Source organism: Carcharhinus amblyrhynchos, chromosome 3 (genome assembly GCF_965287045.1).
Source record: "Carcharhinus amblyrhynchos chromosome 3, sCarAmb.v2.hapA, whole genome shotgun sequence".
Taxonomy (NCBI): domain Eukaryota; kingdom Metazoa; phylum Chordata; class Chondrichthyes; order Carcharhiniformes; family Carcharhinidae; genus Carcharhinus; species Carcharhinus amblyrhynchos.
Genome location: NC_137326.1, coordinates 122,225,353 through 122,243,253, shown reverse-complemented (window position 1 = coordinate 122,243,253; position 17,901 = coordinate 122,225,353). Strand labels below are relative to the sequence as shown.

The 17,901-nt window shown below is 45.0% G+C and overlaps 1 protein-coding gene across 1 annotated transcript in view; it reads right to left on the bottom strand.

The window, feature by feature from the left end:
• Positions 1–17,901, bottom strand: part of dner (delta/notch-like EGF repeat containing) — a 302,806-nt gene that overhangs the window by 165,870 nt on the left and 119,035 nt on the right. Inside the window, exon 2 of the mRNA XM_080185922.1 lies at positions 10,320–10,622. Within this exon, the coding sequence (XP_080042048.1) occupies positions 10,320–10,622 (303 nt within the window). The remainder of the gene's footprint in view (positions 1–10,319; positions 10,623–17,901) is intronic.

Below are 17,901 nucleotides of genomic sequence, written 5' to 3'. Positions count from 1 at the left end.
CCATGGTAAGTGTTTGAGGTTATGGGGATAGGCTGGGGAAGAGGGTTTGGGTAAAATATTCTACCAGAGAGCTGGTGCAGACTTGAAGGGCCAAATGTCCTCCTTCTGCACTGTAGGGATTCTATGAGTCTATGATTCCAGAAGTCATGATATACAAATTCCTGGTCAGGTCACACCTGGCATACTGTGAGCAGTTCTGGCAAGGCACATCAGGAAGGATATGATGGCTTTGGAGGAACTGCAGTGGGGTAGAATTATCAGAAGTATACCTAGACTCACAAGGTTAAATTACAGGGAGAAATTACACAATTGATGCCTGTATTGCCTGAAGTTTTTGGAATGATTTGATCAAAGTTTTCAAGATACAAAGGGGACCAGATAAGGTGGACAGAGAAATTATTTCTGCTGTTTGGGGAATCTAGGATGAGGGAGAGTGGTCTAAACGTTCGGAGTCATATTAGGAAACACAATGGAGTGGAAGTTTGGAATTCTTGCACTGGTAACAATTGACGCTACATCAATTGTTAATTTTAAATCAGTGGTTGCTAGATTTCAGTTTGTCAATTATGTTCAGGGATGTGTGGCAAAGATGGGTAAATGGATCATAGATCAGCCATGATCTCATTGAATAGGCTTGAGGGGATAAATGGCCTAACTCTACGCCTATGATGATATTGGAATAGTGTAGGTTAGATGGGCTTTAGATGGGTTTCACAGGTTGGCGCAACATCAGGGGTCAAAGAGCCTGTACTGCGCTGTAATATTCTATGTTCTATGCTCCAATTTTATTCTGAACACAGTTCAAAGACTATTCTCTCAACATGATGAAGGCCCCACCTTCTCAACCTTGTCCCTCGCCTGAGGTGTGGTGATCCTCGGGTTAAATCACCACCAGTCAGCTCTCCCCTTCAACAGGCAGAGCAGCCTAAGATCATCTGGGACTACGGCAACTTTTCCTTTGCAATCTTTGCAATCATGGCTACCCTTCATTTTTTTTTTAAATACAATTTTCATTTTCTCTTGTACAAATTTTTTCTGAGATCTTAATGTGTAGCCACTTCGCTTTGACTGCGTCGACAATTCTGCTGGTTAAGATTGACATGCAGCAATTGGAATGATTTAAGCTTTTACATTTGCATAGCAGCAGGCATTTTGAAAGCAGATGTGGCAGACCAATCCACTCAGAGCTGGCGTGGAACAGTTCTCCTTTCAGGATATTGCTGTGCGGTAATGCCACTGACCTCTTGTTTTTAGCTGCTGCACATTTCAGCATTTTAATTGGCTGAGAAATCAGTGTTCTGGGAGCAAACCTTTTTTCGTAAGTTCATTAGATAGAGTAGCAGAATTAGGCCATTCGGCCCACCAAATCCACTCCGTCACCCGATCAAGGCTTTTATGCGCCTCATCCCTATTTTCCTGTCTTCTCCCATAACCCTTCAATCCATTACCAATTAAACATCTGTCTAACTCCTCCTCAAATTAACTCACTGTCCCAGCATCCACTGCACTTTGGAGTAGCGAATTCCACAGATTCATAACCTTTTGGGAGAAAGAGTTTCTCCTCAACTCTGTTTTAAATTTGTTACCTCTTATCCTAAGACTATGATCTCTCATCTTAGAATGTTCCAGAAGAGGAAGCATCTGCTCCATGTCTACAGTATCCACATCTTTTATCATCTTGTATACCTCAGTTTGATCTCCCCTCATTCTTCTAAATTCCGGAGAGTTTAGGCCTAAACTGTTCAATCTCTCTTCATATGACACACCCCTCATCTCTGGAATCAATCTAGTGAACTGCCACTGAACTGCCTCCAATGCCACTATATCTTTCTTCAAATAAGGGGACCAAACCAATAATACTCCAGGTGTGGCCCCACCAATGCCTTGTGTAGTTGCAACAATACTTCCTTACCTTTATATTCTATTTCTTTAGCTATAAATGCCAACATTCCATTTGCTTTCTCTATTATCTGCTGTACATGCATGCTAGTTTTCTGTGGCTCATGAACAAGGACACCCAGATCCCTCTGCACTGGAGCACCCTGAAGTCTCTATCCAATTAGATAATAAGTTGCCTTCCCATTTTTCTGACCAAAATGTATGACCTCACACTTATCCACATCAAAATCCATCTGCCACATTTTGGCCCACTCTCCTAACCTATTTATATCCATTTTTAAGGCTCTTATTTCCTCATTGCAACTTATTATCCCACCTTTTCTTGTGTTATCTGTAAATTTGGCTATAGAGCCTCCTATCCCTGTATCCAATTCATTAATACAGATTGTAAATAGCTGGGGCCCAAGGACTGAATCCTGTGGCCCCCCACTAGTTACTCTTGCCATCCAGAAAAAAAAGGATTTATCCCTGCTTTCTGTCCTCTGCCCATTAGCCAATCACCTATTCAAGCTAATAGGTTACCTCTAGTTCCATTTCTGTACTTCAGATTTATGCTCAAGTATAGAATCCTCTCTGTAACTCTCAAATATTATTTCTTACATTTCATTTTTGTAAATATTTTCAGCTACAATTCAGGAAATGCATGGGTTATGAAAATTGCCCTGAATGTATGACAAAATTCCGGGGAAGTGCCGGATGATTGGAAAACGGCTAATGTTACGCCGTTGTTTAAGAAGGGTGCCAGGCAAAAGGCGGGGAATTATAGGCCGGTTAGTTTAACGTCTGTGGTAGGTAAAATGTTAGAATCTGTCATTAAGGAGGAAATTGCAAGGCATCTTGAAGGGAATTGCTTGATAGAGCAGACGCAGCACGGTTTCATTAAAGGGAAGTCGTGTCTGACAAATTTACTGGAGTTCTATGAGGATGTGTCTAGGGCAGTGGATAGAGGAGAGCCGGTGGATGTGGTCTTTCTAGATTTTCAGAAGGCGTTTGACAAAGTGCCTCACAAGAGGTTATTGCAGAAGGTCGAGGGACATGGAGTTGGGGGTAGGGTGTTAGCGTGGATAGAGGATTGGTTGTCAAATAGGAGGCAGAGAGTGGGGGTCAACGGGTGCTATTCGGATTGGCGGATGGTGACTAGTGGAGTGCCCCAGGGGCCGGTGCTGGGGCCTCAGCTATTTACCATTTATATAGATGATCTGGAGGAGGGAACCGAGTGTAGAGTGTCGAAATTTGCTGATGACACCAAGATTGGGGGAAAGGCAAATTGTGCGGAGGGTGTGGAGAGTCTGCAGAAGGATCTAGATAGGCTGGGCGAATGGGCCAGGAAATGGCAAATGGAATTTAATGTTGGCAAGTGTGAGGTGGTCCACTTTGGTAGGAAGAATGGTAGGAAGGACTATTACTTACGAGGCGAAAAACTGCAGCAGGCGACGGTGCAGAGGGACCTTGGGGTCCTTGTGCATGAGTCGCAAAAACCCAGCTTGCAGGTGCAGCAGGTGGTCAGGAAGGCGAATGGGATGCTGGCCTTCATAGCGAGGGGGATTGAATATAAAAGTAGGGAGGTCTTGCTGCAGCTGTATAGGGCATTGGTGAGGCCGCAACTGGAGTATTGTGTGCATTTTTGGGCACCGCACCTGCGCAAAGATATTTTGGCCTTGGAGGGAGTGCAGAGGAGGTTTACTAGGCTGATACCGGAGTTGAGGGGGTTGAGCTATGAGGAGAGGATGAATAAACTGGGCTTGTACTCGTTAGAGTTTAGAAGAATGAGAGGAGATCTCATTGAGACGTATAAGATGATGAATGGGATGGATAGGATAGAGGTGGAAAGACTCTTCCCGCTCAAAAAAGACAGTAGGACTAGGGGGCACAGCCTCAAGATAAAAGGGGGGCGGTTTAGAACGGAGTTGAGGAGGAACTTCTTCACTCAAAGGGTGGTGAATCTCTGGAATTCTCTGCCCGTTGAAGTGGTGGAGGCTGCCTCGCTAAATATTTTTAAGACGCGGGTTGATGGGTTTTTGATAGGAGAGGGAATTAAGGGTTATGGGGAGAGGGCGGGAAAGTGGAACTGAGCAGCGACAGATCAGCCATGATCTTATTGAATGGCGGGGCAGGCTCGAAGGGCTGGATGGCCTACTCCTGCTCCTATTTCTTATGTTCTTAAAATATTAGCTTTCTTTTCTTTGGGAGGGGAATGCCACTGTTTTCTCATGATTTTGTGTCGTACCGAACTGGCTTCAGGAGCTGACAGTGGGACTAAATGAGGGCCCCAAGCCCATACTTACCAAGACCGACCACCAGAGGAGGCTTGTTAGTTGGCCCCCTTACCATCCTGAGGTGAAGTCTTGATGCTGCAGGGCCAATCAGAGGAGCCGCAGCTCTGGAGGTCTTGGCCATGCCACCAGGAGAGGTAAGTGCTGCTGAAGCAGGTCAGAAATTGCGAGGCCATTTCGGCATGGAGGCAATTTCTGAGGGGTCAATGAACATCAAAAGTGGTGTCGGCCAAAGCTGATCAGTGCCTCAATGTGAAGGGGTAACCCTTTCCTGCCAATGACCCCTCACCCCCACCCAGCCTGTCAGACCTTTGCATGACCCGTGTCCCGGCTGCTACGATTGCCATGATGGGCAGAATGGTAAATTATATCCTATGATTCTAAGGTTTTTCAACTTATGGGAGAAACCGGAACCAGGAGACATTCATATAAACGACAGTTACTAATAAATCCAATAGGGAATTTAGGAGGGCATGGGGTGGGGGGAGTTTATTTGGAGCATTGAACACAGGCATGGACCAGTTAAATTGAATGATCTGTGTTTTAAACTGTGTGTAATCTGTCTCCTGTTCACACTATGTATAGTCACTGAGAGGAAATTCTGATCAAACCTCTGTGCACCAATCCCCCCATTCACCTTTCTTGTTGGCACGATCACTTTCTAGACATGTGATTCCCACTGGTAAACAGGAAGGGGTTTGCCTCCACATATTTCATTGTAACTGGAGATCTATTTGCATAGACTTTCAACCAGTCTTATATTCAGATTTTGTCGATCGGCCACCCATTATAGAAGCAAAGAACAAAGAAAATGACAGCACCAGAACAGGCCCTTCGCACGCCCACCCCCCCAATCCTACACTACCATGCTGCCTAAACAGGATCTGAAAATCAGATGGTTTCAACGGGGGGGTCTACTCAGAGCAGGCACTGACAAGCTGTAAGTTGCCCCATGGAGCCCCCTGCTGCAGTCAGTTCCCTTGAAGTTAACTCCTTCACTTTAAAAAGTGCTATTGAGCTCAGAGGACCCACAGCTATTCCATGAATGCAGAACTGATTTTTTAAGCTAACAACTTGATATAAACATCAACAGTACACTGGATAATCTGTCTCCTCCCGTGTTAACAAACGTGTGCTGGAGAGGGAAATATCTCGAAACTTGAACATACGCCGAAGTGCACGATTAACGTAAGACAGAAACTGTCATTTGTTGAGAAAGTATAAAGGTAAGGTTCTGTCCACCTCTGTATTATATCCATCTGACCCCAATGAATCGTTCAGGATCTGACCTGATTACTTCTTCAAAACGGATTTCTAATTTACCAGTTGTGAACAGTTCGCCAAATGAGGGCAGGGTATCTAGGGCAGGTGCAGTCAGGAGAAGATAAACTAGATTTTGTTACTTTTGTTTGCTGTCTATGGAGTCAAAGTGAAGTGGGATCTGAAGGTTGTTAAAATAGAACCATTGCTGCAAGAAGTGGCATAAAGCACAGCTGCCCTATTTGGCACTTCTGGGCATCCTTCCCAGCGGAAAGCACTCAGACTGTCTGGCAGGAGGTGCAGCAATGTGCCCTGGACAAGTCAGCAATCTGATGGGATAATCACCAGTTGTCTGAATGAGTACAGCTCCAACAACATTGAAAAAACTGAATGCCATTCAGAAGAGAACAGATCAAATAATCAGAGCTTCTGTCTCTGGAATCTGTATCTATTTCCATGCCACTGGTACACTGTGACTGGAGTATGTCCAACTGTCAGGCATAGGGGTAATTTCACTGGGTTAGCAATCCATTAGGGCCACACTAATGCCCTGGGGTTCTTTAGGGAAAGAAATCTGCCATCCTGACCTGGTCTGGCCTACATGTGACTCCAGACTCACAGCAATGCGATTAACTCTTTCCTGCCTCTGAGTTGGCCTAGCAAGCCGCTCAGTTCAAGAATAATTAGGGATGGGCAATAAATGTTGGCCTTGCCAGTGATGCCCACATCCCATGAAAGAATAAAGAAAAAAAATAGGATAAGCAATTCCAGCAGTGAGAAAGACGAGGGCAATAATGTTATGGGAATGGCATCATCTCCAGGTTCCCCTCCAAATCTGGCACCCTCCACGAATTGCATCTTGTGACAATATTGTGCCTTTATGAACTATATTTTAATCATGTTTCTCTGTAGGAAGTTTGAGCAGCCCCTGGGATTTTGTTGGCACCATGTTGTTTGTGGCTGGTGTCCTTTATTGTTACTGAAGCAGTATAATTGATCTCATGTTGGTTGTAATCTGAACTAATGCAGTGGTCTATTCTTTCAGTGTTCCCCTGGGATTGCAGAGTAGAGTGTGACTCGGAGTGATTTACAGGTCAGGTTACATTGATGACGACAGCTATTTTTCACAGAACATTTCAGTTTTAATTTTGATTTTCTGAAGCTGCTTGAAGCTGAGAGTCTGAGACTGGAAGGCACCAGAGATTATGTTTATCCTCTCTGAGGTGTAGCTGTTTTGTGGATATATTCTTCTCTGGAAACTGGCTTGGATTTTTGTCCTTAGGTGCTACAAAGCTGAAAATCATGTGAGTGTACTTATTTTTTGCTAACTAAGTCTAGTGAAAGGTGTATGTCTGTGGGATGTTGCTTTACCTTGGAACAACAGAGATAGCTAGCTGGTAGGAGTTACATTATGTCACGTTTAAGTCTTGTAATTAGTAAAAGTTATGCTAATTCTTTTTGTCATATTCTTAAATAAAGGCTTCCTAGTGGGTCACTTGAATCATACCTGGAATGAAACCCCTTATGCCCACCATTGCCAAAGTCAAATGTTAAACTTAAGATCGAGGCTAACTTCACACAATACCTTGGAGTTCCTGATCTGGATCTTAACAATGTATTTACTGTTGCTTAATCATCACTGGAATTCCCTATCTGACACAACCATGGATATAACATCCCCCGCAATTCACAAAGAATGACTCCAACATCTTTTCAGATCAACAAGAGATGCAGTAAGTGCATTCTTATCATCACAGCCAACATCTGGCCCGCAACTGGCTTTTAAAACCAGGAGCTGTAAGCTCCTTATTTTATCTCCACTGATTGTTGGGATGGACAGGGTGGGAAGTGTGCTGGTGATACACTCAATCATATATCCACCCATGTATATGACCCCTGATTGCCCACACATTGGGAATGGCTGTTTCTAATATAAGATTTTCCCCAGTATTTGCACCATAGTGGTGCTCGGTGCATAGAAATCTGACCTGTCCTTGATGCAGCACAGCGTTGCTGTGGCAGCAGAGAGGGAGTAGATTTATTTATTTTAAATTCTGAAAGCAGAATGATTTGATGGCCAAGGCCTTATTGTCAAAGTTCAAATTTTACAGAGTTTCTCTTGCAAAAATTGGGAGCCTGCTGATAACTCTGCCCAGCAACTCACTCTTCAGGTCTACCCTGGCTACTCTCCTGAACCATCCCAGTAAGCATCCACGGTGCAGGCCAGGAAATTTACTCTCTCCCCAATGCTGGCTTGATGAGGCTTCTTTGTGACAGGTAGAGATCCTGTTTGATTGTAGATGTGTCCAAATTCTGTTACAATGAAAAATCAAGGCAGGGCTGTCCTGTGACTTGAATTGTACTGGAACAGGTAGGGAATGCTATCGTAACATGAACTGGTGTAAGGTAATCAAACCTGGTCTTTGTGCTTCCTATACAGAAAGCTAATGTTTTTGAATATTATCACTGTGTAACTCCGCATCAGTGGATATTTAAGATTATTACCAGCTTTTGGGGCAGGTAAGGGCATCATCACTGCCTTGGATGACTGGACAAGTCATCAACCTTCAGCATGTATTGATTTCTATTTTTTATCACAATGATTGTAAAACATAGGATTTTCAAAATGCTGAAAGACCGCAGTCCATCCAGTACACTTTCAGCCATCCTATCAGACACGTGATAATGGAGTTGTCCCCATCAACAGTTGTTACAAGAGCAGGTCAGAGGCTAGGAATACTGCAGTGAATAACTCACCTCCTGGCACCCTAAAGCCTGTCCACCATCTACAAGGCACAAGTCTGGAGTGTGATGGAATACTTCCCCTGTGCCTGGATGGATACAGCTCCAACAACACTCAAAAAGCTTGACACCATCCAGGACAAAGCAGCCCGTTTGACTGGGACCACATTTACAAACATCCACTCCCTCCACCATCGATGCTCAGTAGCAGCAGTGTGTACTATCTACAAGACACACTGCAGCAATTCACCAAAGATCCTTAGGCAGCACCTTCCAAACCCACGACCACTTCCATCTAGAAGGACAAGGGCAGCATTTACATGGGAACATCACCCACCTGCAAGTTCCCCGCTAAGCCTTTCACCATCCTGACATGGAAATATATCGCCATTCCTTCGCAGTCGCTGGGTCAAAATCCTGGAATTCCCTCCCTATCGGCATTTTTGATCGACCCACAGCGCATAGGCTGCAGTGATTCAAGAAGGCACCACCTCACAAGGACAACTAGGGATGGGCAATAAATGATGGCCAGGCAGCGATGCCCATGTCCCACAAATGGATAAAACATATATCTACAACAGATTCAGATATGATACCACAAAAACCTCAATGGTGGACAGTCTTGGAAACAATAGGCCCAAAGTCACATGTTCTATCCAAGCATGCTACACTTAGCCTATGACATGTATGAAATTATTCATACATTACATACCAAATGTTCCTTCCTGCAAGAAATCCATCGACTTTACATTTGAATGAATCAATACTAACTGCTTCCATTGTCCACCCAGTTTTCTCACTGAGATATGGCCCAGATCTTTACTGGGATGGGACTTCCAAGCTGGGGGATCGGGATGGTGTAGAGTACTAGTCCAAACCCTATGAAGTTTTCACTCCTTGAATGTAGGCCATTTTTAAAATCAGGAACATCTCCTAAAAACCAGCTTGACTGTCAGTCCTGTCTCCATGTTGGACAGGGAATGCTGTAGAAGAGGTTCCCCTCTCAGAGTGCAGGAGGTTCCTGCTGCTGGAATAAGGATTGTGAGGGTTGGGGGAAAGGAGATGGGTACAGTTCAGCTTGGATGGTTGGGAATGATTATTGGGGGAGGGGTACAGTTTTGGGATAGAGTTGGAGGAGATCTGGACGTTGATAATCATGGTGGGGTCCTCTGTTGATATTGTAGGTTCTGATCACATGGAAGAATGTGGATTAGCTGGGGCAATAGTAATTCATGCATCTCTTAGCCCACAAGCAGTGCTGGAAAGGCACTTGATTCTTCCACACAGACTTCCTTGCCTCCATTTAGCTCCAATTGCTTAGCTCAGAGTATGGTTGGTTGGGGGATTGGTGTCGGATGGTTAGTGGTCGGGTAGGGGTTGGGTGGTCCGTTGGGGGGAAGCTGTGTGGTCAGTGGGGGATTGGAGTTGGGTGATCAGTGGGATGAGGGGAGTTGCGTGGTCAATGGGTAGAGGTCAGGGGATGGAGCAGGTGGGAAAGTGGTTGGGAAGTCCCATGGGGCTGGGGTGGGGAGAATCCTGTGGGAGTCAGGGAATCCCATTGGGGCAGGGATGGGGAGGGGGGCGGGTGGGGTCGGGAGAGCAGAGCCAGTACGATAGTTCCCCAGAAGTTAGAAGTGGTTTTAATTCTTCTAACTCTTTATGAGTCATTATTACTATAAGATAGTCAGATCCATGTGGAGTTTTTGATTTACATTGTATTTCCGGAAGCTTCTCATTGCAGGGTAATTGCCAAACTGAAGCTGAAAATACCCGGACAGTTGAAGAATAATCCTTACCTGGTGGTGTATCCTCCCCCACCTCACCCTCCACGCAACCCCCACCCGTACTTACACTGCCCGAGAACCCAGAAGCTACGGGCCATTATGTTCCATTTCTGAAACAACACAAAAGTTGTCTGTAAATTCACTTCAGTCTTACTTTGGAAGCTTCTGGAACACCATTACCATTCTGGGGCATGAAGTATCCTATCACACAATACTTTGGACAGGAATCCAACAAATACACTGGCCATAACTCCAACAGAGAAACACTACTCCACTTGGCAACCAGGCCAAACTTTGCTTCCAGGAATAACACTGACAGAATTGTGGAAGATATATTGAATAGAACAAATTAATTTCTTACCTCTTTGAGATCCCAGGTTAGGTTCACAACTTTATGCCCGGGTTCTGGCTGCCATGGAGACAGGGTGACCGTTGTTTGCCATGAGGACGAGGGGGAGGTTGTGTTGGGCAGCATAGATGTCGCGGCTGGCTCCGGTTGCCATGGCAGCGTGGACTCTGTCCAGCTAGGGGCCAGCGTGCTCTGAAGAGGTTGATCACAATTGTCACCCCGATAGCCTTCTTCACAAACGCAGACGTAGCCATCAGTGTAGCTGCTGCAGTTGCCATGGCGACAGGGATTGCTTGCACATTCATCTATTCGATCCTGGAAGCCAAAAGGACAGAATTTTATTCAGATTTATTTAGCCTGATGGAGTTGGATTGATTTCCAGCACAATGAACCTTAACTTCTGAAAACCACTTGGATTGCATTCGTATGTGTTAACCTCCTCTCGCTTTTCAAGAAACCTCTCGTGATATATACTGTGTTACCTGTTAAAAATCTGGATATGTCCCCAGGCACCTTCAACACATCTTTAGAGCTATTTACCCAGAGCCATTAGAAAGTAGTTTTAGGAACAGTGTTGTCTTTTGTTTCCCATTTTGTCTAGAGAAAAGTCTCTTCACTGTTTAAAAGCAAAATACTGCAGATGCTGGAATCTAAAACAAAGACAGAAAATGCTGGAAAACCTCATCAGGCCTGACAGCACCTGTGGGGAGGGAATAGAGTCAACGGTTCGAGTCTAGATGACCCTTCGTCGGAGCTGAGGCTCATATCTTTGCTTGTTGCCTCCAATTGTCAACGTAGCATTGAGTCACCCCAAAAGGGAAGCTTAGGCATGGTGCGATGCTTTGGGTCACCAAAACATTCAATGGTGGAAGGAGAATTAGCTGAGGCATTGAGGAAATGATTGAGACTATATCCAGTGTCAATCCAACCTTCTGTTAAGCAGATGGAGGTGCACAATGTTAATAACACTGTGACACAGAAGTAGTGAGATAAGAACATAAGAAATAGGAGCAGGAGTAGGCCATCTAACCCTTCGAGCCTGCCCCGCCATTCAACAAGATCATGGCTGATCTGAAGTGGATCAGTTCCACTTACCCGCTCTCTCCCCATAACCCTTAATTCCCTTGTCTGTCAAAAACCTATCTACCTGTGACTTAAATATATTCAGCGAGGCAGCCTCCACCACTTCAACGGGCAGAGAATTCCAGAGATTCACCACCCTTTGAGTGAAGAAGTTCCTCCTCAACTCTGATCTAAAATGCCCCCCCCCCCCCCCCCCATCTTGAGGCTGTGCCCTCTAGTCCTGCTGTCCTTTCTAAGCAGGAAGAATCTCTCTACCTCTACCCTGTCCATCACTTTCATTTTCTTATACGTCTCTATAAGATCCCCCCTCAGCCTTGTAAACTCCAATGAGTACAGACCCAGTCTATTTAATCTCTCTTCATAGTCTAACCCCCTCATCTCCGGTATCAGCCTAGTGAACCTCCTCTGCACTCCCTCCAAGGCCAAAATATCCTTGCGCAAGTGCGGCGACCAAAACTGCACACAATACTCCAGCTGCGGCCTCACCAATGCCCTATACAGCTGCAGCAAGACCTCCCTGCTTTTATATTCTATCCCCCTCGCTATAAAGGCCAGCATCCCATTCGCCTTCCTGACCACCTGCTGCACCTGCAGACTGGATTTTTGCGACTCATGCACAAGGACCCCCAGGTCCCTCTGCACCGTAGCGTGCTGCAGCTTTTCGCCTTTTAAATAATAATCCCTCCTACTATTATTTCTACCAAAGTGGATAACCTCACACTTGCTAACATTATACTCCATCTGCCAGGTCCTCGCCCACTCGCTCAGCCTATCTAGATCTCTCTATAGACTTTCCACACCCTCTACACAATTTGCTTTTCCACTCATCTTCGTGTCATCAGCAAATTTCGTCACCTTACACTCAGCCCCCTCCTCCAGATCATCTATATAAATGGTAAACAGTTGAGGCCCCAGCACCGATCCCTGCGGCACTCCATTAGTCACCAACTGCCAACCAGAATAGCACCCATTGATACCAGGGAGTAGTATAATGAATTATATTGCGGATCAATGCAATTTACCCTAAACTAACTAGGCACTAAGCCAGCCACACAATAATTGGCACAAGATCATCTGGACTCAAAACATCAGCTCTTTTCTCTCCTTAGAGATGCTGCCAGACCTGCTGAGATTTTCCAGCATTTTCTCTTTTGGATACAATGATTGATATATTGTTAAGGCTAGTTCCCAGATGAGGTCCTCAAATTTGTTACCCTCTGTCGCTCTGTGAGAACAATCCCAGATGAAAACCCCAATTTGTTATGACTGGCCACAGAGTCATAGAATCCCTACAGTGCAGAAGGAGGCCACTCAGCCCATCGAGACTGCACTGACAACAATCCCACCCAGGCCCTATCCCTGCAACTCCCACATTTACCCTACTTGTCCCCCTGATATTAAGGGGCAATTTGGCATGGCCAAATCAGCCTAACCTGCACATCTTTGGACTGTGGGAGGAAACGCCCCAGACACAGGGAGAATGTGTAAATTCTACATAGACAGTGACCCGAGGCTGGATTTGAACCCAGGTCCCTGACACTGTAAGGCAGCAGTGCTAACCACTGTGCCACCGTGCCGCCCCAACTAAGGTCCCCCAGTTTGTTACCCTTCGCTACCCTGCGTGAACTATCTCGGCACAAACCCCAATTTGGTAAATTCTGGGTGGGATACCCCCAAATTATTGTGCTACGAGTGAGGAGGAATATACTTGTTCCCCATTTTTATTCAACCCCTTTGACTGGCCACAACAAGATGCACTTTAAAAGGATCCCTTTTCTTACAGAGACCTTTCTCCAGTTCCAATGTATTTGTGCTTTTAAAGGAGCCCAGTTAACTAGGCTTTCCTGAGTCAAAGGGAGAGTTATTAGCTACTAACACATGAGAAAATAATAAAATGCATGCACATACAACACATTGATTAGAAATGAGAAGTGAGTCCAAAAATAAAATTTAAAAAAAAAGTCAGTCTGTGAGGATTAGATGGTGAAATTCGCAGCCATTCTAGACTTGTGATTCCAGTAGTGCTGACTTCAGCAGTTGAATAGTTGGTTCTGACATTCCAGGGTTCTGCAGTTTAGTTGACAGGAATTGTCCTACTCTCTTTTCAGCTTTGTCTTTGCTGAATTCTCCTGTTTCCAGCAATCAGAGACAGGATGAGACTTTTCATCTGTCAGAGGAGAAGGGGAACTGTCTTTCCTTGTTTCTGTGTCATACACTTTGACACACCAGCACCAGTCCACGGTGACCAGGTTCGCAGCTAGCTTTTATTCACAGTCTCCTCTATATTTCTGGAAGGGGACAACTCACTAAAAAGATCTCAGACACCGTATGGAGGATGTGATTCATCCTGAGATGAAAATCAGCTTCTATTAACTCCACAGGAGATTACAGTTCAGTCTGTAATACATCGTGCCTTTGATATGTCCCTTTCTGAAAAAGGGCGTGACATTCCATTGTCCCTCAGGTCTTAGCATAATCCACATGGTGAAATTCGCAGCCATTCTAGACTTGTGATTCCAGTAGTGCTGACTTCAGCAGTTGAATAGTTGGTTTTGACATTCCAGGGTTCTGCAGTCTAGTGAGAATTTACATTCTCAGCCACCTTTGGCTTATATATCCATTTTCCAAAAAATATGTCTTATTTAAAAATTAAATGTGCCTGTATGTAATGTGGGGTTTTGATCCATCATTGTGACAATACATAAATGGGTGTAATCTTAGTCCGATTAATAGTAAAGGTGGGAATGATCCAAAATGTTCAACCAGAATAGATTTTCACCTAGTTTGTTGTAGGGAAATATCACACTTCATGGTATCCTCTCAGGCATGTGTAACTGTGTGATGAACTCAATGGTGTGAACTTGTATTTTAATGTGTGCGCCCCTGTTCAGTGAATGTGATCTCAAGTGCACTGCAGATTTATTTAGTTTTTGATAGACTAAAATTGTTTTCCAACACAAGACACTGGAACTCCTAAAAACTACAATTATAATTGGACAAAAAAATTAACCCCTTCTTAAGTAAGTGTAGGGCTGGAATCTTATCATCGTTCAGGCCGGCAGGATTTTCCATCGTGCTGCAGTGAGCAGAGATTTGGCTGGCTGTCAAATTCTCCGAGCTCGCTGCACCGAGAGCATGGCATGAACGGCAGGTAAGATCGCGCCCAAATGATTAGCAGAGCTTCACAAGTGAATGCCTGGTCATCTCCTCTTGACCTTCAGCTGAATGATGTGGGGTTTAATGAGATTGAGGGTTATAGATAGGTCTGTAGGTTGGTAGGTGTTGATGTGATCGGCGCAACTCGTGGGCCGAAGGGCCTGTTTGTGCTGTAGTGTTCTATGTTCTATGTTCTATGAACCCTGGGTGGCACATCGCCAATATTGTGGTTGATGCCATTGACGTGAAGCTTAACCATTCCGACTATATCAACACCATACCCGTCACATGTTTCACGGGGCAGGGGTGGCCCGCCAGAGGTGGGATCCTCCTGTCCTGCTGTTGTTGAAGGGGTTTCCTGTTGGATGTGCCCCTCACTGATGGGAAACCCCCCGCAGCAGGGATATACTGTCAACAGAACCAGAGGATCCCGCCAGTGCAACTGGTCAGAAAATTCCTGCTCAATTGTCTGAAAACAAGAATTGTGAGAAAACTGGAGATTTTTGAAAATATTCCACTTGATATCCAGTTAATTGAAATTTGCACTGATTGCCCAGACAGTGGACAGTCCAGTTGGATGATGCTGTTCTTGGTGACAAAGCAAACTAGTTAGGAGCTTTACTGCTTTGTTTACAGTGGACTGCAATCCAAGTTAACCTCAATTGATCCTCAACGCCACCTGACTCGGTCCAGCCCAAAACACCTGGCCCTCCTGAAGGGTGGCACGGTAGCACAGTGGTTAGCACTGCTGCCTCACACAGTCAGGGACCCAGGTTCAATTCCCAGCTCGGGTCACTGTCTGTTCGAAGTCTGCACATTCTCCCCGTGTCAGCATGGGTTTCCTCTGGGTGCTCCAGTTTTCTCCCATTCTGCACTAAACGGTTTCTGTTTCCTTGATTCTAATTCACCAAGGTTACCATAATACCTTCCCTTCCCCTGCAATCCCTATCACCAAGAAGGACATCGGCAGTGATGTTTTGGGAACTTTTTCACCCCCAAGTTGATCACTTGGTCCCAAGTCATTCTGACTTGGACGTATATTGCCATTTCCTCATTATTATTAGTTGATATCCGGAGATTTCCTACGGCACATCATTGTGAGAGAATAATGATCAGAACTGCTCAAAATAAAGGTCATATTATTTCTCAGGGCATTCGACCCAGTTTCCTCCCCTGGTCCAAAAGACATGCTGGTTAGGTACTTTGGCCATGCTAAATTCTCTCTCAGTGTACCCGAACAGGTGCCAGAGCGTAGCCACTAGGGGGTTTTCACAGTAACTTCATTGCAGTGTTAATGTAAGCCTGCTTGCAATAAATAAACTATAAACTCTTAAAAAAATCTCTTTAAATCACCCAACTTTTGCCCTTGTACTATTAGTTCTGTTGTTGAAGCCACATTGTGCAATTTCAGGAAGAAATTAGATACATCTCTCGGGACTAAAGGGATCAAGGTGTATGGGGGGAAGGCGGGATACTGAATTTGATGATGCGCCATGATGAAAATGAATGGCAGAGCAAGCTGGAAGGGGCAAATGGCCTCCTGCTGCTTCTAGTTTCTGTTTTTCTATCATTTGGACCCTCTGGCGTTTACTGTGATTTCCTGTGGTTTGGCCGTTGCAATCATGTCAAAAAGTGTCCAAGATGTTTCAAGGGGTAAGAATATTCCCAGCTCACCTTTGTGCTAAAATGCGAGCACGGATAATCAAGCCAATATGCTTGGATTGGTTTGAGAAGCAATTTGTTCCCAAGGCTTTTACTCATTGTAGGTCGGTTGGGCATGATGGATAGTGCAGGGTATTCCCATTGTTTGACATCAACCCACCCTGAAGTCCAAAGTCCGGGAAAATCTAAATTCCGGCACAGCATCAATCCCGAGGGTGCCGGATTGTGGACGCCCAACATGGACTGGGGATGGGCATATATTGTGACATTTTGCCACAGGAATCAGGGAGGGATTAAGCACTTTCCTTCAGCAGATTAAACGGGAGGGAAAGCTCATGGGGGAATGTAGGTGTGTGAGTATAAATTGTACATGGTCTATGGAAGCAGCGAGCTGGATGGTTTTCCATTCCATATCGTCTTAAGCTTTGAAGTGTGTTAAGTGAGCTCACGATGAACAGTGTTATACATGAAACAAGGCTCTAGACCAAGCCAATGTATCGAGTTAACGAGTATACAATCAGCGAAGGCAGCGATGTGAACAGGATGATGTCTAGGCTTTCTGCAGTTTCAATGCCTTGTTGTATGGATAATGGGTCGAATTTTCTCTCTGTAATGCAGAGTGTGGCAGTAATTGGGGAAAAGCAGTATTGATGTTGTTGCCCCCAGGGGCAACTTTCTGCTCCATATTGTTAGTATCTGTGGAAAAATAAATCCAAGGGGTGGGTCCCACGATATGACGCTGGCAAGGCGGGTTCGGACTGAGACCGTCCCGTCGGCAATTTGGTTTTTTTAAAGATCAGAAAGTCATTTTTAAAAGTCTCCCTGTAATGAAAAAGTAAAAGTGGAACAGTGCCTCCCTGTCGAACACCCTCCCCCCACCAACACAGGACCACTCCCCTTAACAGTGTGGGGGCCTGATAATCAGATGCTAATTTATTCTAATGGAGGTTCCGATGCCAAATGTCAGGAATCACGTTTCGGCAAGGGCAGGGCACGGGGACAATTGCGATAGCAGACCCCGCTGATGAGAAACTCATTCTGGGATTCTTGGGGTATTTTGCTCTCCTGTCACCATTCACGCCCGATGCAAACAGGAGTGTGAGATTCCATCCACTGTGCTGGGTTTTAGCAAGGTGGTCCAAGCATAGGCACGGGCTGGTGGTTAGGAACCTGGGCAGAACAGGTATAAATCATTTAGAGCCACTCTCTGGTGCCTTCTCCTACATTAGAAAACAGGCCAGACATCTGGAAACAGCTTTTCTGCCTAGGTGGCTTTGTCAGAATGGTGCATAATGCAGGTGCTTGAACTTAATGCAAAACTACAAGGATAGACCACTTTATTTATTGGGTTGCAGGCTAAGGACTGTTCTTACCAAATTAGTGGGAATACTATTACATGTCATCACCAGTTAATGTTAAATATTTTCTCATACGTGACATGCTCCAGCCAATCACATCTAACATTCGAGTCCAAGGTTGTAGAAAGCCCATCTCCATTCAGAATGCACAGCACCGTGACTAAAATATACCCTCTCCTGCTTCTATTATTCATGGGTAATATGATAATACTTGTGTACTGCCTTGAGGGACATACAAGTCTGCACCTGATTTATCAATTACTTGAGGCTGCGTTCTGTTATTGGGTGCTACTGACTCTTGGATAAGACTGATGAACTGTCAGCTATCATTTTAA